At 42.1% G+C, this 26,799-nt stretch overlaps 1 protein-coding gene across 22 annotated transcripts in view; it reads left to right on the top strand.

Annotated features, from left to right (window-relative positions):
* Positions 1 to 26,799, top strand: part of EPB41L3 (erythrocyte membrane protein band 4.1 like 3) — a 145,958-nt gene that overhangs the window by 60,675 nt on the left and 58,484 nt on the right. For 21 of the 22 annotated variants that reach the window (XM_087756122.1, XM_087756106.1, XM_087756087.1 and 18 more), the window contains exons 2-3: positions 17,685 to 17,884; positions 23,124 to 23,321. In XM_087756122.1, coding sequence (XP_087612248.1) covers positions 17,696 to 17,884; positions 23,124 to 23,321 — 387 coding nt within the window. In that variant the 5' untranslated portion in view covers positions 17,685 to 17,695. The remainder of the gene's footprint in view (positions 1 to 17,684; positions 17,885 to 23,123; positions 23,322 to 26,799) is intronic. The other variant, XM_087755973.1, reaches the window with a different exon arrangement.

Here is a 26,799-nt window from a genome sequence, read left to right as displayed (position 1 = left end):
TATCCCTGTTGGATGTGAGTTTTAAGATTGCCTTTTATTCAGCTGCACTAATAGACGTGCTGTACCTTTCAGACTGCTGTGGCAGTGTGGTATCCCGGCCTGAGCATTAAAGGAATAAACTAAGGGAATTGTCTTCCCCATCAAATCAAACTAATTTGAACATGTGGCATTATTTATACTGCATTTCATAGATTTATAGCTGTACATGATCTTCCTTGACAATTAAAAGCTTGTAGAGCACAAAAATGTGTCTAGTTTAATAAGCTACAAAATTGTCCCATATGAGACTTCTGGGTGTTACAACACTGAGGTTGTTGCAAAAAGGTAATAATTCAGCCTTTCTACACATAATTCAATATGACTAGCCATAATGAATGTATGGCTGCAGTGTATAGGGTAGTACAACCAGCTGCTTGAAAAATAACTCTGTGATCTTCATACCAAAAATTGGTAGCTTTTGGGTACTTGCCGATTTCAGTTACAACTGGAGCTAGTTGGCGGTGAAGTGGCTGATTATCCCGCTGATGGTATTTTCTTTCTTCGCTCCCCTGAGCATGGGCGGAGGGGCTCGGGCAGCACCCAGCGCTTGGTGGGAGCCGTGGCACGCAGGGGCTGCTGGCCCCCTCTCTAGCCCAGCTGCTTCCCGCTGGTCAGGGAAGGGCAAAAGTATTTACACCTCTCTTTCTCGGAGGGCTTATGGTCCTTGGGAAGCTCTCTGGCAATGGAAAGAAAGCACTTCATGTGGTATTTAAAATGCTGGACAAGAATTCACAGCAGGCATTTCCTCTCCTCTGAAGTGTGAGCAGAGGGAGAGAAAAAAGAAAAAAACCCTAATAAACTACGGCTCACTTTAGGGATGGTGAAACTGCATACTCGAACCTGTTTTACTTAAGGTTATGTCAGTGTAGGTCAAGCAACGCGGTGAACTGCAGATGAAATAATAAGAAATAAAAGAAACCTCATCTTCCCGGAGGCAGCACGCTTTTATGAGACCGTAAAAGATTACAAATGGGGTAAAACAGGGAAGAGCCTCAAGTACATGTGTTTTGGGAGTTTTGCGCTTTCTTGTATGATTGCGTGTGAGTGCATATATGTGAGCAAGGGAAGAAATCCTTAACTTGCTCAGTCTGCAGGCTGCTGGGGTTTTTTGGGTTGTTTTGGTTTAGGTTTTTTCCCCAGTTGATTCTTTTTCCCCTCAGCTTGGAAAAACCCATTAATTACAGCTGTAATTCTGAGGCTTAGATGCAGTTCTGGGTACAAAGGACCCTGCCATGTTTCTGGTCTTATTTAGTACTAATGGATTAGACAAAAAACAAAGTCTCAGAACCCCACCCTGAAATATTGCAAGCTGCTTTTCTTCTTAAGAACTCCTAAATATCCAAGTCAACGCTTGCATCTACTTAAGCCAGCTTGAACTAGCTTCTCTGCAAGTTTTCAGTCCTCTGAATGCCAGCCATTGTCTAGCAACTGGTTCAAATGCAATGGTATCCTATATTGGCTCGTCAGCCCGTTCCTCAGCATCGTGTCCCCATGGCACGTGTACTGTCAGTACCAGGGATAGTAAGAGTAGGTGTTCTCCTTAGTGGTGTAACATAGGTTGGGGTTTTGTTCCCTCTTAGGAAACCAATATGAAAACTGTTCTTAAAATACAGGTTAAAGGAATCAGCCTCAATCAGTCTTTTGATTTTCCGTTTTTCATTGGCGAGGCATAGCATGTAGTTCATTTCATGAGTGTATTAAGATGCCCAGATTAACCTGAAATTGCAGTCTTTCCTCACCATTTAACTTTTGGTTCAGTAAGGATTGAGGCAAACATTTGCCAGCATACCAAAAGGGACCTGACACTTCTGTTGCAAATAATTTCCCCAAAAGCACTGCTTGTGTTCAAACAGTTTGGGTTCTGGCTTGCAGCCATGGGTTCACCTAAGCATATTACAAGAAGTGACAGGTAGGCAGAAGTAATACATATTTTAATGTGCTTGACTTGGCTAGAGACCATAAAATGGGGTAGACTAGACTTTCCTTTCCTAGCAGATGTGAGCTTGCTCCCAATTTATTAATAAGTTACAATGCTGCCAGCACTGCCACTCGAGTCACCTTAATGGCCCTGAGGCTCTTGAAAGCAGATGAGAACGTTGAGTTCCTGCGTTTTTTTCAAAGACGTTCTCAGCTCCTGTGAAACCGCTACAGAAAACGTGCTGAGGGCTCGGCCCAGCCAAACTGCTAATGCCCCTAACACCTGCCAAGGACTGAGGGGACTGTTTCTGGAGTGGGTATTTCAGCAGTGGATGGAAGCTATAACTGACATTGGAAACATTTCCAATTGGTACTCCCTAATATTTTAATAAATAAGAGAGTATCATGCCTTGAATGTACTTCGGATACAGGGAGCCACAGTTGTTCTAATATAAATCATGTGCACTCTGTCACTGAAACTAGATCTTGTACATTAATAAATTCTTTACTACTTTGAATGATACTCGGCACAAGAGAAGGAACTTTTTAAATATAAAATGAAAAAAAAAAACCAAATAATATCTACCTAGTAGATGTTTTTTTTAACTTACTTTTTATTGAATATAATGTAGTTAAGACAGCTCTCTTCCACTTGGGAGATCTTTAGGCAGGAGTTTGGAGAAAACAGTGTGGAATTATGAACAGACCAAAGGTTACAACTAAGTTGATAAGTGTCATAATATGGTGAAAATATTGAAAACTCTACTACCGGGAGGTATAAAGAGGAGTACTGTTTTCAGACATAAAGCCATCCTTGCAATCTGTTCAGCACCAGTAAGCACAGCTGATCTTCAGCTGAAAGTAGAGTTTGGATGCTATTGCTTGGGAAAGAGGTGGACTGATGGGAAAGAGAACAGAGGAGAGAGAAAAGTGCCTGAGAGAGGACTAAAAATAGGACTTGCCAGAAGAGGCAGAGGAGAGAGTGGTCTGAGGGGTGAACGGCAGCTGTCTGCAAGCTGCAGAGCCATCTTATGCATCCACTGTCGTCAGGGTGAGGAGGAGTGTGCCTACATTTTAAGTAGGAAGAATTAGGTCAGACATTTGGGAAAATTTTCCTAAACACTAAGGCTGGGGAATCAATGGAATAAACGGCCTGTGGGGAGCATGGAAACTTCAGCATTGTGGGGTTTTACTAACAGGTGGCATAAATATATACGAAGGAGAATCTAGCCAAGGGGGCTGGGAAGGGGACCATGAAGCACTGATGTTGGTATGCAAGATGCTTTGAAACGATGAGCGCCTTAATTAAGATCTAGCACATATCTGATGTGCTTGTTTTGTTTGTGGTGCTTTTGACATACTGGCATGGCTGTCTCTGTCCAAAAAAGTTTGGTGGCTACTGCTGTAGGGGTAATTAATTTCTGTAGCTGGGAGAAAGATTAGTTGGTTACTTGCTTCTTCGCAAACCTTTAAGAAAACGATTTCTTAAGGGTAAGGTTTCTGCGGCCCCAGCTGTGGTGAAACACATGCGTATAGCAAAGGCAACGGAGAGCAGAGTGGGCTGGACCCCAGCTGCAGGGTACTGCTTCCCCAGGGCATTCGTGACATCCAGGGAGGGGGTGGATTACTTCATTCATTTTTTAGTTCAGATGTAATGGCCATGTGAATATTGGCATGGAGATTTCTGTCCCCACAGAAAACAGACTGCAGAGTGAACAGAAGAGGGGAAGGAGAGGTGAAATGCAACTCTGTCGTTTATCTAGTATCAGCCATAGCTACTAGAAGAAATTTTTGGTTGTTGAAACACAAATTGAAAATTGAACCACAATTTATGAGGAAATAGGGAGTAATTATCTGTATTTTCTGCATATTTATTACCTCCTGAGAAGGTTGAATTGTGCAGTAAGATATCAAAATTGTTTGATAAGTTAAACTTTGAAATTATAAATGCCTTCTTGGGCAAATCTTTCCAGTGATGAGTGAGACAGTTACCTTTTTTCCCCCCCCACACACTACCACATAGTATAGAATATAAATAAGTTGAATTTTACATGCCATGATCTGAAGGGTACTGAAAGAAATGTATTTGCATAAAATAATCAGTAGATACAATGGACAGCAGTCCTTTGTCACATGCCGGTCCTGTTCAATATTTTCACTGATGATCTGGATGAGGGGATTGAGTGCACCCTCAGTAAGTTTGCAGATCACACCAGGTTGGGTGGAAGTGTCGATCTGCTGGAGGGTAGGAAGGCCCTGCAGAGGGATCTGGACAGGCTGGATCGTTGGGCTGGGGCCAACTGTATGAGATGCAACAAGGCTCAGTGCTGGGTCCTGCACTTGGGTCACAACAACCCCATGCAATGCTACAGGCTTGGGGAGGAGTGGCTGGAGAGCTGCCTGGCAGAAAAGGACCTGGGGGTGTTGGTTGACAGCTGCCTGAACATGAGGCAGCAGTGTGCTCAGGTGGCCAAGAGGGCCAATGGCATCCTGGCTTGTATCAGGAACAGTGTGGCCAGCAGGACCAGGGAGGTGATAGTGCCCCTGTACTCGGCACTGGTGAGGCCGCACCTCGAGTCCTGTGTTCAGTTTTGGGCCCCTCACTCCAAGAAGGACATCGAGGTGCTGGAGCGTGTCCAAAGAAGGGCAACAAAGTTGGTGAAGGATGTAGAGAACAAGTCTTATGAGGAGCGGCTGAGGGAGCTGGGGTTGTTTAGTCTGGAGAAGAGGAGGCTGAGGGGAGACCTTATCGCTCTCTACAACTACCTGAAAGAAGACTATAGCGAGGTGGGGGTCAGTCTCTTCTCCCTAGTAACAAGCAATAGGACGAGAGGAAAGGGCCTCAAGCTGCGCCAGGGGAGGTTTAGGTTGGATACTAGGAAAAACTTCTTCACGGAAAGAGTAGTGAGGCATTGGAACAGGCTGGCCAGGGAAGTGGTTGAGTCTCCATCCCTGGAGGTATGTAAAAGACGGGTGGATGTGGTGCTCGAGGACATGGTTTAGTGGTGGACTTGGCAGTGCTAGGTTAACGGTTGGGCTCGATGATCTTAAGGGTCTTTTCCAACCTTAATGATTCTGTGATTCTATGCCTAGGGTGTCTTGCAATACGTCCTGCACAATGTCAGGAGCCACCGTTTATGGACCTGTTTCACTGATTTGAGTGCTTTCCTGGTTAGCACACGAGACAAGTTTGAAACTGAGCATACTGAACAGGGTCTGGTATCGAAGTCTTTCACTTTATTTCTGAATTGTAGAATTCTCTAAATTCAGGTAGATCATTTGGATTATTTAGTAGCTACCAAATTAGTGGTTTGTAGCCTTAAAAACACACTGTCAAACATTTAGCAGAGCTATGTATAAGGAAAAGTATGTGGGGATGGAAATAATTCAGGTTGTAAAGTCATTCTTTCCTGAATTAGGAAATAGCAGCATCTAGCTTACTTACCTTCACTTCTGCTTTCAAATTACCAACTTGATACAGAATAATTTTTTGTTTTTTTTTTTTTTTAAATGCTCAATTCCTGTTGAGTAACCTAGAATGATTTATGTGACTTACTTTCTTTTTTGAATCCCCAGTGATTTAAAAGCTGCAAAGAGCTTTTCTTCCTCTTTCTGCTGCAAGAGTTTGTCTATTCCCTCTTACCCTCACTTTTGTCATTAAGCTGCATCACGGCCACTTTCTACTTTCTTATTCTTCCCCTCCTCTGCCTTTTTTTCTGACCATTGTCTTACGGGGGCTCTTTTCAAGCCACCTGGCTGTCCCCACTGCCTCAACCCCTTCTGTCCTCTCTGAGTTGCTGTCACTTCTGTGTGTCTTAAGTCCAAGATAGTTATACACGTCGAGGAGGAGTTGCCAGATGCGGTGACATCCCTCTTCAGGGACAGCATAATCCAGTATAATACTGGGTCAGGAGTATATAATGTAATTACTATATAGCTGTATGGATAGCATTTCAGGTTTTAGAGGGATAGACCCTCTTTAAAGATAGCTATTTTCTTTGCCAGGCTGTATTGGATGATAAAAGATGGTGAAAGGTTTTGGCTTTATTGGGATCTTACATGAAGATACAGAAAGCTTGCTCTTAATTCCTTGTAGAGGTCATCATGCAAAGGACCCTCAGGACTTAACTGGTATGCACTGGGACAACATGTGCACGAGCTTCCCATGCTTTGAAAACACATAACTAAAATGGTCCTAAAACATGTAACCAAAGCGTAACTGAAGCTGGGAGAGAATCCCGCTTACTCGGTGATTGTAAGTGAGATAGCTGTACTCTTGTAGATGCCTGGATCCACTGTAAATATTCTTGTCATCTGTGTGTTTCCACTCTGACCGATCCGTTCCTAGAAGTCCCTGCTCCCACACCATCTGTAGGTCTTGGTTTGCATCCAACAAATTATTTAACAGCTGGTGGCTTTGAGGCATCAAGGCTGACTGCTAGTATGTGCACTTGAGTTTTGGGGGGGACATGTTGAACTGCGTTTTCGGAGCTGGCAGTTTCTCCCGGTTGATGGTCTGGCGCGCTGCCCTCTGCATAGGGCTGGGAGGATGGTTTTGGAGTGACAGTATAACCTGGAGCAGGGGTGTCACGGGCTAGCTGATGGTGCCAAATAAACGCTATTTTTATAATCTGTAGCAGGTAATTAAAGCGCTGGGAAGCACAGGGATCCCAGAAGAGTTTAAGTATAAAAAGCTGGCTGTCTGATGCCACAGGTTTGGTTGTTTAGACTTGCAAGATTTTAATTTGTTTGGGGAGCCAGTGATTTCCTGATGCGGTGCTCCAAACTGGAAAGTCTATTACTTGATATTGCAGGGTGTGTTTTACATTCAAAACTGACGTGGATGCCCAGGAGATTAAAATCTAAATACGAAGGGAATAATCCATTTCAGAAAAACAAAAGCTATTACGACTGAACATGCTGTCATGCCTCATCATGTAGCCTTACTGCATCAGACCAATTTAATGCCTTCAAAAGCTGAAAAATGGGATGTGAAAGTAGTATGATATTGGGGAGGGGGGCGGGGGGGGGGAGAGGAAGATGAAGTAGGAGCACTTTCAGCCCCAGACCTCAGCATGATTGCCCTCCTCACGCAGAGCCGCCTTTATTTAACTAGGACCCAGTATGGATTCAGGGCTGGTTCCTCTGGGTTTTTTTGCCGCCTGTGACTTCTTACTTCCTTTCGTGTCTGCCTGAGTTTGGAGTTTTCCTGATTATTTTAATCCAGCGTTCAAGAAAACCTGCAGCTCCCCAGTGATGGAGAGCAGGCACTGGTCTGGGATGCCATGGGGGAAGCCATCGCTTAAACACCCTGTCTTACATGACCCGTGTCGGACGGCTGCCTCCAAGAAGAAATGATCGATGACCCCCTTAAAAAAATTTTAAAAGGCTCAGTTCTGGGCAGGTTTATGGAAAACACTGTGGCCTGCTGAAGCTGAGCATGCTTCAGGGCAGCAGTAAGTGTATGCCTGTGCCGGGGTTGGGAGCTGGGAGCAGAGCTCTTGGCCACAGTGCTAATGTGTGTCTTGCTGGGACAGAGCAGCAGCGGAGGATGGAAAGGGCAGTGGCTGCCTGGAAGAGGCATTAGCCTGCTGACTGCAAAACATCTGTCTTCCTTGCCCCAAATGCTTCCTTTTTTCCATCTCTGAACCACACTGAATTGGAGAAAAGGCTACAAAAAACATAAAAAAGAATCCCCCCCCCCCCCCCCCCCCCAAACCATGAAAATGGGGGAAAAGTATCCATTCACTGCAAAAGCAAAAAAAAATTGTAATATTACATCGCTTTTGCAAGTAATAAGCTGGGGAGGGTTTAATTCATCAGTGAGCAGTCTATTGCGACTTTGTCAAGCACCACTCAGTAAAATAAAGCAAAAACAACTGGTTTCTTTGCTGAATTCTAGAGTTCCAGGAAATCAGAAAAGCCATGTTGATATTTTAAATTATAGTTCATCATTTTTTGTTTTACTTTGTAGGCTTTTACATCACTTGAGCTGGAAAGATAAATGTCTGGTGGGAGGGAGCAGGACGCCGTTGGAGGAGATGGGCTTGATGGCCTGATCCATACCTTGCCTATCTGATTCCCTTCTTTCTGTGAGGTTAGGCAGGTCACCAGCTTGGGAGCACTGGAGCACAGTCTATTTAGATAGGGTATGAAACAGAAAATATTGTTCACAGGTGTTACAGTATTTTGGCCTGAGGGTAGTGTGATAATGTAGCACACCTGCCATGTGTCAGCAACTCATGAAACTTTTTTTTTTTTTTAAGTTTGAACTAATTCTATTTTCTGTTCAATATAAGAGAATACGATCTCTAACAGTCTGGTGCCTAAAGCATGCTCGGTCTCTGTAGCATTAAATATAACTTTTAAATAGTGAATGATGTGCAAGGGGCCCCACGTGAACATTTGGCTTCAGAGCAATTCAGATAGGTCAAAACCTCATGTAAATGTAACCCAAGTAATCACAGTCACTTGTCTGCAGAAAATCAGGGTGTGCCGTTGAGGGTTCTTCTTCCCTTTTTAGGTGCTGAATGAAATCTTTATCAATCAGTTGTATTCACAGCACAACACTACAGGCAGTTTTGCTGTGTTTCCTTTTGCCTGGGTTTATTTTTTTTAACTGAAATGAGGAAGGGGTCAAGTTAGGGGTGTTTCTATGCAATTCTCTCATGACCAGCATCTGTGGGATGCTACTGTAGTCTCCGTTACTGGTTCCTTCATTTACTTCTCCTCCTCCTCCTCACATCTGCTTCCCCCCTGTAATTCCCCATTGTTTCTCAGCAGTCTTATTTATTGAGTTATTTGTGTATTATTTCTGTGCCACCTTACCTTCCTGCAACTCCAGTACTTGAGCGAATTGAAGCTTTTCAGTGACAGCTTTCAGTGACACTTTGCAGAAGTCTGTTATAAGCAGCAGTTCTCCTTTTCACCTTTTGGGTTTTTTTTGTGTTGTTTTTTGTTTTGTTTTAACTGAATGAAATAGTTATCAGGCTTAGGTTTAATCGCCGTGGTCTTCTAATTACATCCAGCACTGCTAGGCGTGTGTGCGTTTGTCAGCTTGTGTGTGTGGTTTCTCCTAGATGGGAGCCATCTGCAGGAACCATGGCATGAGCATGCTGGGCAGTGGCCATGATCCTGCTTTTGGAGCTGGTGGATGAATCCTGGTACCAGGGCATGAGGGTGCAGAGCCAGACCCCATTCTTGGGTGCAGGAAAGGTGCAGCGGCAGCTGCAGCCCGTGCCTGGAGCCCTGTACAGAGAGTTTGGTGGGAGATTGCAGTTCCCTTCTTCCTCCATGTCTGCCCATGGGAAAAACTGCTTGGATCAGCAGGGCGGGAAAAAAACCAGCCAAAACAGGTTATGATGGCCTGATTTTTCTTGTCCTGTTCAGAAATTAGGGTGGCCTTGGGGAAATCTAGGTGATATGACCTCCAAAAGGTGATCTGATGTCTTCAGGGAACCTGGTCAGTCATACTCTTCATAAACCTTGTGTGCAGGAGGGGCAACAGAAATTGCAGTGATTCTGGGTTTCATTGCTGTGGGAAGCCACCCATCAAGAGAGCAAAACAGACCCAGGTAGTTTCACTGAATCATAGAAATGAAAGGTAAACAGGAAATAAAAATGTTATCCTGTGCATCCAGATGCTCTGAAGCAGAAGCAAATATATGCATTTTGCAAATTCAGAGTTGCCAACCCAAGTGGAAGGGGTAGCAAAATCAACAAAATTTTAATTGCTTATGCTTTATAAGGTTGCAAACAGAGAATTTTGCTGCTGCTGTTTATCTGTATGTAAGTCTCCACTGATGACTCCACACAGCTATAGATAACTCTTCTTGACTGTCGTTATAGTGGATACACTGTCTACTCTAAATCCCAATTGATGCCAATCAAATTCTTTCTCCACTGTTAGTAAATGCTTGATTATTTTCTGTCTGCAAGAAGCTTGTATGTATTGCAAGGCGCTTACCAGCTCCCCTCTCTCTATTCCCTTTCCTAGGGTAAACAAATTCAGCTCCTTAAACCTCTTTCCGCTGGTCACATTTTCTAAACGTATTATCCTTCTTCCTACTCTCTTCTTGACACTCTTTAATGCGTATTTTTCAAAAAATATGAATCCCCAATGGAAATACAATATGCTATATACTTCTCCCTGGTGCTGCAGAAGGTAGAACAACTCCAGCATCATGTCCCAGACTGAAATTTGTCTTGCCTAACGCTTGACTTCAGACCCTCACGCTGCTTCATTCCTGCTGCCTAACCCATAGCTTCCCCATCACTTTTCACTTCTGAGGTCCCCATTGCTGTTGCCGTTACCCTTACGAGAATGTAGTCAGATTCAGTGTATATATGGTTTTCTGTCAGACTGCTTTTCTCTTCTTTAAGTCTGGTGAGGATGCTGGCAGCGTGCCCCAGCCTCCCCGCTGTGATGCTGAGCATGGATCAGGCACTCTCTCTTCCTTCACTGGTGCTCAAAGGGCTGTGATTCCTCAAATCGATAAGTTCTCACAGGTTGTCATTGTGCTACTGATAACTGTTCGTAGGTTAGGGTTTCGGGTTTTTTTAATCACTTGTACACCTTATTTTTTTCTTTTTTAATCATTTAAACTATTTCTGTGGTTCTCTCATGAAAAAGTCATCCAGGGCTGTTTTAAAAGCCTTTCTAAAGATAGGCTCTGTCATCTGTACCACTTTCTTTTTATCAGCTGGGACAGATGTCCTGTCAGAGAGAGTGAGAGAGACATTACACTAGTTTGACATGACTTTTTGATACATTCATGTTGACTGTTTGGGGGGTTTTTTTGTTTTGGTTTTTTTTTGTTGTTGTTGGGGTTTTTTTTTCCCCTAATCTCATTTTTGCAGGATTAGAAATCCTTTAGCAGTGTGCCTCCAGTAACTTCTCTGGTATTGAAAGTACACTGTAATTTCTGGCTTTTCCATCCCCACTTTCCTTTGTAAGATCAGGTGCTGTGTTGGGTCTTTTAATTTCTTTTAGACCTTACCTGGCTTCTCTGGCACCTGCAAGGCAGTGGTTAATGGTTTAGAGATGATTGCTGGTAGTTCCCCAAGAACTGCAGGGACATTGCCAGTGGTTCCTGCTGACTTGAAACCGCCTAGCTTACTCATGTGTTTGCTCCGTTCTTCCCTTGTTCCATCCAGCCTGCGCTTGCACATCCTGCACGTCAGGTGAAAGATGCCCTGAGTATCTGGTCCCAGCTAGCTGCTGTGAAATGAGGCGCTGAATAATTCAGCCTTTCCTGTGTTCAGTAGCAGGCCTGGTTTTCCTTCTAATGTATTTATAGACTCTTTTCTTATTGTTTGCTGCAGCTCTTGCTGATTGTAAGTCACTTTGCATCCTAGTCTTCATTTCTCCTTTTATGTTGATGTTAGTCTTTTATGTTCATCCCTCGGTCGTGTGTCCTTGGTTCTGCTTTGGTGTATAATCCCTTTTTGATATATTCCACTCCCCTCTCCCCCCAGTCATTTAAAAGCTTCCTAGCTTCCCATCCCCACCCTTGCTAGGCAGAGGATAATCTCTCCAGAAACACTCAGCTGCGTTTTCTTTTGGTGGTGGTGCTGGTTTTAAGGTGTCTCCTCCATCTCCTCCGGATTACATGACTCCTTCCTCAGATGGTGCCTCTGTTTTTCCTTCTTTGATCTTCATGAACAAACTTTAAAAAAAATCTGTATCATGCACCTTCCTAGAAGGCCAAACAAATATTTTAATTCATGCTATGTGTCGCAACACCTCCAACCAGCCGTTTTTTGTTACTGCTTATTAACGTCTCCCCATCCTCCCTGAAGTCTCTCTCCTGCACCTGTGCTTGGGCCCATGGCTTGTGCCGCCAGATCTGTTAAGTCATTTAACCCACAGCATGCTGTGCTGGCACAATTGCAGTTCATCCTGAAGCTTAGCACCTTTCTCCATTGGTTTTCCTCTTTTCTCTCTTGTTATTACTTTTTGGACTTTCTTTTTGTGTTTTTTCCTTGTGCTGACTCTAATGTGTTTGCGTGTATGTTATATATATATGTTTAAGGTGCAATGCTAAACTCTGAGTATAGCCCATGTGTTTGTGAGTTGAAGTATAAGGGGTGCAATCGCTGGGTTGGCACCTCCCAGCCGTGTTAGGTGGGGTGCCCACCAATGCCTGAATGAGGGGTGCTGCTTCCCTTTCCCCATGCTGGGGAGGTTCAGCCCTCCCAGCTGAGCCGCCCACCCCCCAAAATGACCCTGGTGCTGGCATGAGAGAGGTGACAGGAGTGTGCGGTTGCAGGGGGGCATCCAGTTGCTCTTTTTGTGGTCATTTCCCACCGGCATCTCTTCAGGCCGCAGCTCTGCAGTTGCTTCGGCTTCTCAGCATCCACTGGAAAAACCATAGCGCTGTGGAGATGCCTCCTCTATAAGGCCTCCAGTTGCTGCCGGCACTGGAGGATGGCAACAAGTAAAGAAAGAGTGGCTCTTAACTCCTGGTGAAGTGCAGCAGAGGTCCTGCCTCTCACCTCTCCCAGGGACCCTACGCCGGGCTTTTGTGGCTTAGGTGCCTCCTGCACGTGAGGGCAAAGCTCACCCAAATTAAAGATGATCAACAAAAAATGGTCGTTTTCCTAGTAAGGAACCCAACTGGAATGAAGTGAGCTGAGACTTGAAGCAGTTTGATGAAAACAGTTTATATTTCAAGCTTAGAAGTCGGCGTTCTGGCGCGTATTCTTGAAACATATATTGACATTTCTGTTACTGCTCATAGCAGCAATATTGTTCTCCATATGCTCTTCTCATCAGCATCTCATCGTTATTGGATAAATATGTCTCTCATTATGCAGAACATTATTTTTGAAGTATGGAATCATTATTTTGTTACATAACTTCCAAATTTGGTCCTTTGCAATGATTTATAACAATCTTTAGAAATTATTGTAATTAAAGGAGAACTTTCCTCAAAGAGAATGAATTAGATCAAAGAAGCATTTAAATGTAAATCATTAATCTGTGCATTACAGGAAATAGTTAGTGGCTATGTATAGTTCATTTAATTATACTTGGTTCAATTTTGTTTTGTCATTACATCACAATTTATTCAGAATTAATGTGCAGTTTCTTCTGTAATGTGATTTCCGTTTGCTTAATATAGCAGATATTTTCACTAGCATGTATTTATATATAAATAAAGGTTTGTTAACGACTGCTGGGTTAATTAAACTGTGGACTCTGCTGTCAATTAGCTGTGAATTTTGTTGCTCTAGATGCAACCCAGAAGGTGCCTGCTCTGAGAATGGGAGGCAAGGAGTCAAATAAATTGTTGAATGTATGAATATATATGGTAGATTGTGACTGTCGCTTGCTGGAGGGGACCAGGTGACATAGCCTGGGCTTTGCCTGCTCAGAGAATTATTAATAGAGGACAACATGATTTTGTTTCCCATGGGGAGAAAAGGAAATTATGTGCTTTATAGTCCATAGCAAGTAATTGGTAATGGAAATGGTAATCTCCTAAACTGCAATATGTTGGTAGCTATAGGTAACAAGGACTAGGTGTGTTGAAAGGTTTTAGGTGTAGGCTTTGCGCAAGTGGTTTGCAGGTTTTGCCATCCATATGTAAAGTCTTTACTTTGTATAGTGTAAGGGTATGAAAAGATTTCTTTAATGTGATTTAATCTAATAAAAATTATTTTAAAATGTCATGTAGTTTTTTGAAGTTACATACCTTGATAGTATATTAATGTTTATCTTCCCTTAATTATTCTTCTGCAGCACTCTCAAACTTATATTTTAAACCTTTACACTGCTGGAAGTACATACATTTGTAACTTAATTTTTAAGTAGTAGATTAAAATAAGCTAGTTCTTGGCTATTTTTTTTTCTGTCATCAAAAGACTTGATTTTCATTCTGATTGAATTCTGTAGCCAAATTGACTTTAGCCTTAGACTATCCAGTATTAACAGCATCTGTGTTAAGTTTGGACTCAGCTAATCTTTTGGAATCTTTGAATATTCGGTTGTAAGCCAAAACTTAGCTATCCAAGAGCACATCTGGCTTGCATAGTATTACCTCATTTGTATAAGGTGGTGCTCTTAGTTTCTTTTCATTAGTTTGTTTTCTGTTTGCTGGAAAGGGGAATTTGATACTGGGGTTGTGCTGGCAACAGAAAAAGTTTAAGGAACTTAAGTGATTTCTTTCTTCCTGTACTGAAATTCACATTAGAAGTCATGATTTTGGTACATAGCCAGGTATAGTAAATAAACTAATAAAATAAGAATTTCTCAGCCAATTATATGTGTTTGACAAATGTCTAGACACTACTAGCTATTCTGTCAGGTTTGCTGCGTACAAACAAAGGTAGAGTAATATTTATGTTGTTACATTTCTTAAGATCACTTTTATTTCTTCCAAAAAGTAAAACTACTGCTTCCTAGGAGGATTGTTGTGCCATTTATAAAAAATGAAATGCTTTCAAAGTTCTTTTGGATAAGCAGCTGCTTACTGAAGAAGGCAAAACAACCTATTGGTTTACGCTGAGAGAGGAATGTTGTTTTCTGTCTTGTAATTTAGGTATTTTCAACCTGCACTAGATGGAATGAGATGAATCTTAGCAATACAGTTACCTGAGGAGTTTGTAAGAAATTGGGTTCAAAATGTTTTTGCTTTTCTTTTATTCACATCTGTAAGATAACAGCGTGAAATAAATCATATTTTATTCTCAGTATTTGTTATTAAACATATTCATGTACGTAGGGAAATAAAGAAGGCATTTGGAAATGGGTAACCTTGGGTTAATTAAATCCATCTGCTGTCTGACTAATGACAGGAATATTGTATCCAGGGAATTGCTTATGTTAAAAGATTTGATAATGCACAAAAAGTTTTCTAACAAAGCACTCTCAGAGCAAGTAAGGACTCGTGTAACTGGAGAGAAAACCAGTCCCAGAGAGTAACTCACAGTATTGTAAGGCTCTGCTTCATGTGGAAATGTCCCAGAAGTTGTTAAGAACCACATTTATTGTTCCTTGAGATGCAAAATTATAACTGGCAAGAAAAGTAAAACTTGTTTTCAGTTCATGCTACATGAAGTTGAGTTTCATGGGACTAGTTTAATGACGGTTTCCATACTCACGGAAAGCCAGAATACAAATGTTCATTAGGAAAGAAGCTGTATAGGGTGCAAAAATGAGCTTCCAGAGATGCAGTGATGGCAGCTGAAGGAAGACAGACTTTGCTTCATATTGACAGGCAACCTGATCCTATATAGATTAATGCCTCAAGATACTCCAGTTGATTGTATTTTAAGACAGCAAGTATCATAGTTGCTTTCTATTTACACTGCTCTAAGTCATATCAATAGCAAAAAAGAAAAAAAAAAAAGACTGTACAACAACTTCCATGCTAACACTTTGTGTTGATCATTTATGCTGTTTGGAGTTGTTTTATTAATGATTTTGTAGCTGTAAATTAGTTTTTTGTTACTTGCTAATTCGTAGTTTCTGGAAAAGAAAATTAAATGCATAGTTTGTTTTTATTGAATGAATTATTTGATTAATTTGCATTTAATATCTTCATACACTTGTACAAAACATGGTTTGAGAGTAGGGGGAAAATCTTGTGAATTTTCTGGAGACCTGGGTGCTTTTAAAGCAAGGCAACTGTAACAGCATCAGATGAAGAATAGCTTATTCCATGTTGATCTGACAGATGGGCAAAACAAAATTCTGAGAGATTAACATTGTTCTGAAATTTAATTTTTAAAGCATACAAAAAAAGAGTGGCTTAATAGAATTGAAAATGGAGGATGGGTTTGCTTGATCTACATCGGAGGAACTTGTTAGGCTTCTTTCGTAGCAAGTCGGATGTAGTCGCGCTAGTATGTGATTTATCTCAGCTTAAAGCAGGCATCTAAAATAGGTCAGATGAATCGCTCTCTGAAACGTCTAGTTTTCTCTTCTGTGTTTAAAGTGACCATCTCAGATGTGGACATCTGAAGTTTTATTAGACGAATGCCTTTCTGACTGTCATGTTTTAAAAGACATGAGTTAGTTAATTACTGCTTTTTGTAGATGCTAAAGACAATTTGTTAAACAATACACTTTAAAAGGTATTTTTTGTATAACTGTACCAGTTTGAGTGTAGAAATTTATGATGTATTCCTAAACAAGTGTGTCGCATGTTAGTACTTTGAAAATGTGGCCTGAAGCATAAATCTGCCATGTATGCTTTCTAGTTCTGCTTTTCTCTCATGCTGTTTTGGCATGCAGGAGGTAGGAACATGCACGCCCCTGCTCACAGGGAGTGCAAAAACTGAGCACAGGGTGAATGCTGGGCACTTGCTTGCTGTACAGAGACGTATTCACTGGAGGACTTAGCCTTGAAAGTGCAGAATACATAAATGAGTTTGAAAATAATTGGCCTCATTTAAAACATTTTCTGTCAAGCAATGTAGCTCATTAAACATTTAAGTTAAAAAAAAAAAGAGTCCTGTACTTTTTTTTGTGATCTTTAATAAACCTGTTTCTACTAGTAAACATTGTAGTGTATGTTAAGAGTTGATAGTGACTTACTACCAGATGAATAAGCAGATGTATATTCTGTGGAACTGCTTATAATTACACAGTAGCTATGGTTACCAGGTTAAAGAAATCATGGCTTGATGATGAACAGAAATAGACTGCAGCGGACTGGTTTGGTTTTGAGTTGCTTAAAAGCGAAATGCTCAAGGATAAGACCATGAGGACTAAGAGCGTGCAAGTAACAAACATAAGAGCAGACTCTATTTGCTGAACTAGCACAGAGTCTGCTTTTTCAAATCCTTGTTTTGATACAAAATCACAGTATTTTTTAAAGTTGGGTTTTGCTTCTATATAGTTTGAGAATTGGGTGCCAACCACACACTTGTAATGAAACTATTTAATTGAAACACTTAAGATTTTGAATGAATATTGCTAATATTTTCATTTTGATTTAGTACTGGACAAAGTTAAGTTCAAACAGCCTTTTCGCAGTCAAGGAAAGTCATATCCACTTTATTGTAAATCTAACACTTAAATACTTCCATTAAGTCATTCTATCTTTTCTTTTGGATGCTCCAGCACTTAGAAAGAAATGACAGAAGTGTGGGTGAATTCAAGCGGGAAGGACAGAACTGTGCTTAAAGACAGTTATACATTTGCACTGATGTTGGCGGGCCCACTTCAGGTGTTTCTAGCATATATGTTGCCTGGAAGCATCAAAAGTACTTGAGTCCATTTCCAAAAGGGCGTGCAGGTGTTGAGGAGTTCAAGCCTTGTTGCCTTAAATGTAAAGAACAAAAGATTTAATGTTTTCAAAAGTTTCACATGGTTTGGAAACCCAAACTGCAGTGAATTGTATTGGATTTAGGGCCCTCAATCACACGAGCTTTTCTGAATGTGTTGCTCTACTTTTATGAATTATGACCTATGTAGAACTGTGTGTCTGTATGTAACTTCAACATAATTCCTATAATGTCTGTATATTATAATGTAGAGTAAGATTTTATGGCAACATGCTCTTCCTCAGAGTACAAATGCATTTAGACCTGGTCTTTTGCACCAGGGAAGCTTTCCTATGGATCCTCGTTGGGCCAGTAATAGCCACTTTAGTTTTAAAGGCTGGGCATATTAAGACTAAAACTTTGCGCCTAATGTTTCTCCATTTTGTAAGCCTAGCCTACAAATTCACAGCTATGAGATTGTACTCAGTAGGTCTGCTCACCTTGTTTTACAGAATAACCAACCATGACTACAGAATCGGGATCGGACTCTGAGTCCAAGGATAAAGAGCAGGATCAGCAGGAGAGCCCTGCGCAGCAAGGAGCAGCGGAAACCCAGCCGCAGGACCAGCAGCAGCTGAGTGAAGAGCATCAAAACGCACTCGAGCAGTTCTCGGCTGTGGCAGCCCACAGCACGCCGGTGAAAAAGGAGCAGGTAAGGGAGCCCATGCACGCATGCTCGCTGCATGCAACTAGTTACGTGCCCACTTATTGCTCCTGGGAAATAATGAGCCTGGTGTGTTAGGAGCAGAAATATATGTTCAGATATGCGTGGAAGGCTGTTTGACGTGATGCTGTAGATCTTGACTGGTTGGTCTTTTGCATTTAAAAAATAATAGTTCTCACACAGAATGTTTTGAAATTCATGTCAGGTCTTTCTGCCTCCAGTGCTTAAATATAAGGGCAGTCTTATTAACTAAGCAGGAGACGTCTTCGATCTTGCATTTGCATTAGATAGCAAACAGTGCCAATTTTTAAGAAGCTGAAAATGTTTTCAGAGTTCATTTCTTCTTTGACACCTGCTGAAAACTGATTTCATGCTTGCTTGTCTGATGTGTGAGCCATGAAGAATCTGTGGTCCCTTAAGCTTCTCTTAGTTCCGAAATGACTGCATTATAATTACTTTAACTTTTCATGTAATAGGTTTCAGAAGAGCTATCTCATGCTTTTCCATTTGGTTCATTGACGCACTTATTAAATTTGCGGAAGCTGCTTTCTTTTTCCCGTTAATAATTTCCAGTCAATAGGATTAACAGGCATTGTTCTTCATGGGTAAGTGACACACAATTAATGAGGTACCTGCAAATCGCATCCCTTAGCTCCATAAGGTTATGACCCCCATCTGATCGCATTCACCTTTGAAGAGTGGAATAAGTCAGTCTAACTCCTCTTTTCCTCCACCCTTTAAAAAAACAGATTGTTTGAAGTGAGGTCCTGTTATTTTACCTAGTTTGGAGACAGTGCTGGTGAAGCAAGCAAATGTAAGGCGTTACTTAAAATCAGCGTGAGTGCTCCCATCGAAGCTGTTTGGGGCTGGCTGTGGTCTTGGGTTTTAAGTTTTTGTCCAAAAAGGTACAGCCCAAACTTGCTGTTGGTGGGGAAAAAATGGGGGTGTAAGCAATTTCAGTTACAAACAAAGTATTTTTGTGTCTTCCTGGTTTATGGGTGCATTACCTAAATGCTTGGGACAGCAAATGGGACCAAATTAAAAGAGGTGTCTCATGTCTGATATCTCAAGAGGTAGACATAGCAGGGGAGAATTTCTGATGTTTATTGCTATTGAAGATCAACTATTGGAAGAACTGCTTATTTTTTTGATTGCTAACAATTTTTACCATTTGTAAACCCTGATCAGCCTCACTTCCATGCCCACCAAAGACCTCTCTGCTCTTGCTCTCACATCCACCAATTATGTGTTAGAACAATTTTGGTCTCTGAAACAGATCAGAAATTGCATGTAGTTAGTTTGGAGAAAAGAGGCAGGGCTGCTTCTCCAAAAGAGAAAGGTGCTGCACAAACTGGTTATTAATTTAAAATATAATTCTGTCAGGCCTAGGCATAAGTATTACTAATTTTTTTTCTTCCAGGCATCTTCAGTAATCTTTCTGCCCCAAGTTTCTTTTCATCTTAAACAAAACAAAACAAACCCAAAAACCACCACAACAAACAAAAAAAACCCCTTAGTCACCAAACCTGTCTATCTGTGTTACGGAGGTCTGAGTTTGGAGACCCGAGATGCTCTCACTTGCTGCGTGATCCCTTCCTTTCCCAAAGATCACCTGTGGGCAGGTGTCTGCAGAAGCCGTGATAGAAGAACTAGGTTACTGAAGGGATATGGAAGACCTTCCCATTGAGACTACCAGTTTGAATCCGAAAGTCTGTGTTGTAAGCTGACTGCCAAATCCAGCTGCAGTGGTGTCTGTATCACAGGAGAGAACCACTTAAATGCAGCACTAAGAGACAGCGCTGTTGGCAATGGTGTCATTAAAAAAGCCAAAAATTGAAGAAGTAATGGGTATCATTCTCTCTCTCTGCCACCTGTAATTGCAGTGAGGAAGTTGATGGGTTTTGCTGTCACTCATGTGAGAGAACCTTGGGAAGAAAGATTTAAGTTACCGATCCATGACAGTGACTTTTTGTTGTCATTCTGTACACATAAGAAAGAACATTTTAATGAAGACAGAAAGGCTTCTTCATGTTGAGATTAGCAGTTACTACAGAAATTAGTCCTTTCTATCAGGTATAATAATGCAATCTTACTATCTTCCTGCCTTCCTATCTCATTGAAAATGAGCAAGAAGGCATTGCATGGGCTGGGCACTGACATTTCTGAGCAACTATCATAAGTAGATGGGTTTCATGCATTGTGCAAGCTTGGTGATATCATTTCATACCCCAGTGAGAAGCCGTGAAGTGTCAAAGATCATTACTGCTGAATCCTGTGACTTCAAAGGCTTGCTTCGAGGGGGGGTCCAGCTTCAGAAGGGGCTGAACATACTGTGTCATAGTAAGGTACAGTAATATAGATAGAGATAAGACAGCTTATGTTCGAAAACCACAAACCCTGAAGCAACTTGTGCTGCACTAGAACTGAGTCCATGACACTGAATATACTGCAGAAATACAGCACAGAGGTATCTTGGGGAAGAATTTAGGAGAAAATGCGACTATCCTTGCAGAGTTCAAAATAATTCACCAAGTACATGGTTTGTTCACTGACTGCTTTTTTTTTTTTTTTTTTCCGAGATACCAGGATGTCAGGTTTCTTTAGGAGGAAGAGGCTTAATACAGTCTGAAAGTACCTCAATGCCTGAACATGTCAGCATAGTTTGGGGGATCTTCTCTAATAGTTCTTGGCATGTTTTGTTCTCTAGACAAATGAGAGAAAATTCTTTGTGTGATTTTAACCTAGACACATTCCCCGATCTTAATGTGGACGGGATCCTTAATGAACAAAATAACCTCAATACTATTTAAAAAAAAAATAAAATATAAATAAGCAAATGTCTGCTTTAGTCTTGAGATAATGAGTGTCTTAATGAAGGAAAATAATCACCAATCCATTAGGATTCACAGAAATTGTTTACAGGCTGAAGATGGTGCTAAAATTTAAATGGCTGCTGGGTGTCCTTGTTGTTGTGGGCTTTTTTTCTCAAGCGGCTTTCCCACTTTCTTGAAAAAAATTAATTCCATGCATCTGTGGTTTTTTTGCTGTTGATTTTTGTTGGGGCAGGGTGTTAACTCTCACATGAGAAATCTAACGAGCCACCGGGTATGACAGTATATTTTTTCCAGCCCTGGAATGACTTTTGCACCCACGCATATGCATGTGTACCTTCCCTGGCAGATTTCTTTAACAAAAGGTACGGAAATCATCAAAGAGCCCCTCTGCCCATCAGCAGCAGCACAGCTCTTCACAGAGGCCCTAGCAGGAGACATCTTCAGTCTTGTTTTTCTCTTGATGCAGTAGGTTGGTCCACTTGCCAGCTGGCCGTGGTTGTGGTAGGGTGGTAGCTGGCCTCAAGCCTTACTTTGAGCCTGGGGGGGCTCTCCCCCTTAATCACAACTGCTCTGAGCATTAAATGCTCAGCGAACAGCTAATCTGCTGACATACGCTGTGCCTTCATCTCCCGCCAGCCTTCAGGGTGTGTGAGGACCTTGACGTCCAGACACAGAGCTGGTGTCCAAGTGCTGGAAGGAGAAAGTCCTCCAGGGCTGGAGCTAGATGGGAGAAGAGCGGGCTGGTGCCAGGCTGCTCCCGGGGAAGAACATCCACAGCTCAGGGGATGCGGTGGATTTTGAAAGCAGCTTTTGTGTTGCTTTTTTATCTTTATAGTCCCACTTTCTTCTAGTCTCCCCACCCAGGGAAGCCCAGGAGACCTTTGCTATGTTCTCTGTCCCAGGGAAAGGAGGAGCCTGGGTCTTGCCTGGCCTCTTTGCAGTTGCCTCTTTGCAGTTTGCTGGGGCTTTGGTGGGAGCTGGAGGTGTTGGTAGCAGAGCCGATCCCAAATTCCTCTTTCCCGCATTCACCCTAAGGCAGAGGGGAAGCTTATGGCTTGTTTGTATGAAATCTCTTGGGGAAAGTTCCCTGTGATTTAGCGGTACACTGTTGTTGCTGGTTATACGATGCAAGGTTGTTCTGGTCTCAAAGCAGATTAAAGCTTTTGGACGGATTTGCTCCACTCTCATGAAGGTTTATTATACACAGTGAATGGAAATGGACTTGGAGGATTAATTTACAATATATTTCCAGCAATGCTTGTTGCTTATTACACTAAAATCATTCAGAGCCAAAACAGTTGTTTTTTTTTTTTTTCCTTGTAGGGAGATAACAGAAAGATTTTTTTTTTTTTTTTTTTCTTTTCATTTAAGCTTTAGCTTAGGTATTACTGCACTCCTGTTGAGGTTTTGTTTGGAGACTATCAGGGACATAACTGATGAGAAGGGTAATGACTGCGGCATAGTGCTGTTGCTAGGAAGGGTGAAGTGCTGTAGAGCTGTTCTGGCTTTCATCTAGTGCCGTGGAGAGGACCATGGGCTGTGCTGCGTCGCGGTAACTCTTCAAATGGTCTGACCCTCAGATAAACCCAAGCAAAAGTAACCTTGGTTGTTTCTTCTCTCCCCTTTCCCCTGCAGTATATTTGTCTTTCAAATAGCACCTACTTCTCGCCAGCTTGAGGGACTTATCGGGCATCTGTGGAGAGCAAAATTCAGCCTCTCATCCCGTAGTTATCATCCATTAGCCAGCCGGCTGCACATAAAAGTCGTTTGGCCCCTCATTTCCATCCTGTTTGTTTAACCCTTTGCTCAGGCGCTTGGGGAGCCTTTTGCTCTCCCAGGCACGTCAGCATCCCCCTGCAAATTCACAATGTCAGGGGCAGATCTTTCCCCTCATTCAGGGGACTGTTTTCTCACTGAGAGCGAAATTAGTGCAAACCTGATGTTATTTTCCTATTCCATATGACACCATGGAAGCATCATATGATTTAATAGGTGCAGGACTTAAAAGTAATATCAAGAAACTGTAGGAATATCTGTTCATCACAACGTTTACCAATTATTCAGCATTTCCAACAGACCAAAAAAACCAGGTCCAAGAAGTCCAAGTGGGATTTTGTACCTTTGGAAAAAGTAGAAGTCTAAAGTATTTTCATGCATGCCCCTCCTTCCTGGCTATTCTGTACATTTTGGAGTGAGAAGGGAGGGCTGGGAGGAATATGGGGAATATGGGAAATCTTTTCAACAGATAAAGAAGACTCTGTCCTGCATCAGGGGCTTTATCGTCCAAGCCCCACACTAGGCTCGCTTAAATGCTTGGGTGCAAGGTGCGTAGTGCACTGCATTGCGTGATTGGTTTCTCTCACTTCAAAACGTATCTTTCTTTCTCTTAATAGGCCACAGACAAAGAACAGGAGTTTGCTGCTGCGAGCGCAAAACAGCTGGAATACCAGCAGCTAGAGGACGACAAGCTCTCTCAAAAATCATCGTCTAGCAAACTTTCCAAGTCTCCTCTAAAGATCGTCAAGAAACCGAAAAATATGCAGTGCAAAGTGACACTCCTGGATGGATCAGAATATGCATGTGAAGTAGAGGTAAATTATATTTTCACTTCTTTTTTTCATCCTGTCTGGAGGAAAATATTTGAAATTAGATTCCTAATTTAAGCAAAAATATGAATGGGCTGATATTTCACCAATGCCAAGCACAGAGATGCTATCATTGTTTTCTCTGAAGACGTTGAAGACGTCTGGTTGAAGACATTGTACAGATTTGAGCTGGGTGAGGGATTGTGAGCAGTCTCTGGAACAGCCAGAGACTTTGGATTACTTTTATGTCAGCACATGCCACAACAGAATGCAGAAAATGAATTATGGGCAGCAGAGCCCATAAACAAAGAAGGGTTTGGTCCCGTAGGGCTTCTCTTTTCCTTGGTACTCTGCTGAGTTGAGACTCACGTTGAGTCATTGTCCAAACAGTAATTCTGACCATCGTGAGATTAGCGGGGGTATGAGACACCCAAGGGAGGCAGGGGAAGTATCAGGAGCAAATAGCAGTGAGAGTGGTGAGATTTATGTGCTTCTTCACGATGTCTGTGAATCATAACTGTGTCTGAACGTTACTGGCAGAAGGTTGCTGGTGGTTTTCTGTGGCAAGGAAACTTGCCTTCCCTGCTGGTACTTTGCTGGGAACCTACTTTTGGGAGGGATGGTCTGCTGCACTGTCACTTAGAAACCAGTCTGTGCCGGCAGGCAGACCCATGCTAAGAGGATGCCTTACCTTCAACTCCAGGAGGCCATGGAGAAGTAGAGCGTAAGCAAATTTAGCATCTCATAGTGGGCATGAGCAAATTCAGCATCTCGGAGTGGACCCATTTCTCCATTCAGCCTTTCGAGCCATGTCACTGAGGTGGTCTTTGGACAGTGGTACACCTGTCCTGAGCCTGCTTTAGGTCAGGAAGGAGGCCACAAGCAGCGGCCGGGAGGGGAAGGATGTGTGTTGGAGGGCTCTGCAAAGCCAGCCCTCCTTCGGGCAACCACAGGGTGCAGCAGAGAAGAAAAGCCACCTGCGGAAGACAGAAGAGTATAAATGTAGAGATGGGATAGTCTGCAGGCTTGAAAAGGGAACCCACAGGAACATGAAGAAGGAGAGAAGGCGGAGGAAAGCAGGTATGACTGGGAGCCAAATCCTGATGTCTTTACAATCAGATTGCACCCAGCCCTTGCATCCTCCAGCGGCTCTTGTTTTAAGCGCTTTGGAGAGTGGCAGGTGAGGAAGAACTTTTTGATTTTTATTTAACCGCGGCTTTACAGTTTGGGCCAAATTTTGCTATGCTAACACAGGAGCTGTGATTTTATTACTCTTACAGCGACTTAGCAGTCATGCTGTCGAGTATCTTTTAGTTTCACTGGCCAAGTCCTGTGTTGTTTCCTTCAGACTAGCAATAGCTATCTGGCCACATGCTTTGTGACTATTAAATTGTCATTTCTTGAGCTGCGGTCCCAGTTTTGTCTGTCAAGAATAGTGTGCAAACCATTAAGCTGGAAGAATGACTAATACTGGTTTTGATGGAAAGAGTCAAACTTGTTTCAGCTTTTGCCACTTGGTTATAGAATGTGAGTCACTTTTTGGAATACAATCAATCAAATTTTACTAAATAGGATTTCTATGGAAATCTTGTCTAGCAGGCTGAGCTTTATGAGAATATAAGATGGAGCAGAAGGGGAGATTTGTTATGTTAGACTTCCACTTATGCAAAAAAGTGCTGTGAAGAATACTTTGTTTTAGGAAGTTTCACTTTTTTGCTAAACTTGGACTCTGTTGGAGTTGACGTGTCAAAATGCTAGCATATAGAAACCATCATGGTTTATTGCTTGTCAGATTTCTCCGCTTTGCAAGTTCTGAATAGCTCTTGAATAATGTCCAATATAAATTTGGTATGCATACTTCCACTACTGAAATATTTTGAAGTCGTATTGACTGTCATCAATAATCACTTTATCTGCTTCTAAGATAGTTAGACTTCCTAGGCAGAATGTAATATTGATGAGAATAGAGCTCCTAAAAGGATGACTCCTCAAATGACAAAGCTAGGATGATGAGCAGACCATCGGGTGCATTGAAACAAAAGTTAGTTAGGAGGCACAAATATTTCAGGGAGTGGTTTAGAAGGCACAGATATTTCAGGGAACAAGTGCAACTGGAGTGACGCATGCATTTACATACCTTAAATGGATGATCCAGACTTTGCATCCTTCCTAAGTGGTATTGTCAGCATACTATGTGTATTGAGGATGCAACTGCAGGTACCTCTCTGGCACAGCCCGCTCTGGCCCGTGGGAACATTTGGTAGATCCCCAGGGGAGTCCACTTCCCATGTGCATGAAGTTCAGCTACAGCAGAAGGATGCTGTGTCCAGCCAAGTGAGATGATGTGACTTTCACTGTGCTTTTTCTCCCAGGGAGAAAAACTATATACAAAGGGAGTTAGTAGGTCAGAGGGAGACTGAAGGTCTGTCTCAGGAGACATCTCAGGAAACCATGTAGGAGGCTGAAGGTGAAGTTCTCCTACAGTAATTTTGGGTAGTAACAAAGTTCTGTTTCACAGAAGCTCAGTGCTGCAGCACAAGAAATAATCTGTCACATTGCAGAAAAATGCTGTCATATTTTAAGGATAACCTGCAAGTGAATTTACTGTATCCCTTTAAACTGGGGGGAAAAAAAAATATAAAAAAAAGTATACTGAAAGACCTAACAAATTATGGAGGTCAGTAAATTCCCCAAGATTAATTCCTTAAAAGAAAGGAGAGAGGGGCGGACAGCACATGGCAGTCAAATATCTAATATTTCCACTCCTTGTGTTTAACCCACTGAACTGCATCTTTCAGTGTGGATGGTGGCCCAGGGTAGGGATGTGACAGTCAGTGGATGTGCGTCAGAAATGTCATCCCATGTTGTCAGCTTCTGTCTTCCAGCTCTGTCTGTGTGTCATGCTTCTGCCCAGTGAAGGCTACAAAGCAGTGTGATCTAGAAGGACCATAAACTTAGAAACCTAATTCTGAGCTAGAATGATAGCTCTGTCAGTGAATCTTGGTTTGGATGTGGGCCAGATATTTATCCCTCTAGAATTACATTCCCTGTCTGGGAGTTGGGGATCATTATAGAATCCATCAGTTACTCTATGGAGTGCTTTGCAAATGACAAATGCTTTTATATATGTTAAATATTAATATCATTTAAAGGAGCTTATTGCTGTCAAGTAGAGCGCAACCTACAGCTTATCAATTTTGTGTTCATCCAGTTAATGACCTGACAGCCGAAATTGCACATACTCACAGATTGAGATGTGTCTGAGGCAGGTTTGGTTAATCCATTATTCCTTTGGTGTCCTTTGTTTCAGAAGCCCTTCTTTCTTATTCCATATGAAATGCTGAGCATCTTCACTGTCTTCTATTGTGTCTTTCAGTCTCTCTCACATCCAGTACTTTGCATTTGTGACACCAGGCGTTTTTCATATTGTACGAGGTATGTCTACAGGGGAACATGTAGTGGAGGTAACTTCAAAGCTGAGGTT

Source organism: Nipponia nippon, unplaced genomic scaffold (assembly GCF_047370975.1).
Source record: "Nipponia nippon isolate SJK-2023a ecotype South Korea unplaced genomic scaffold, ASM4737097v1 scaffold_1, whole genome shotgun sequence".
Lineage (NCBI taxonomy): Eukaryota > Metazoa > Chordata > Aves > Pelecaniformes > Threskiornithidae > Nipponia > Nipponia nippon.
Note: the sequence above shows the minus strand (reverse complement) of the source record. Positions and strands in the feature narration are given on the sequence as shown.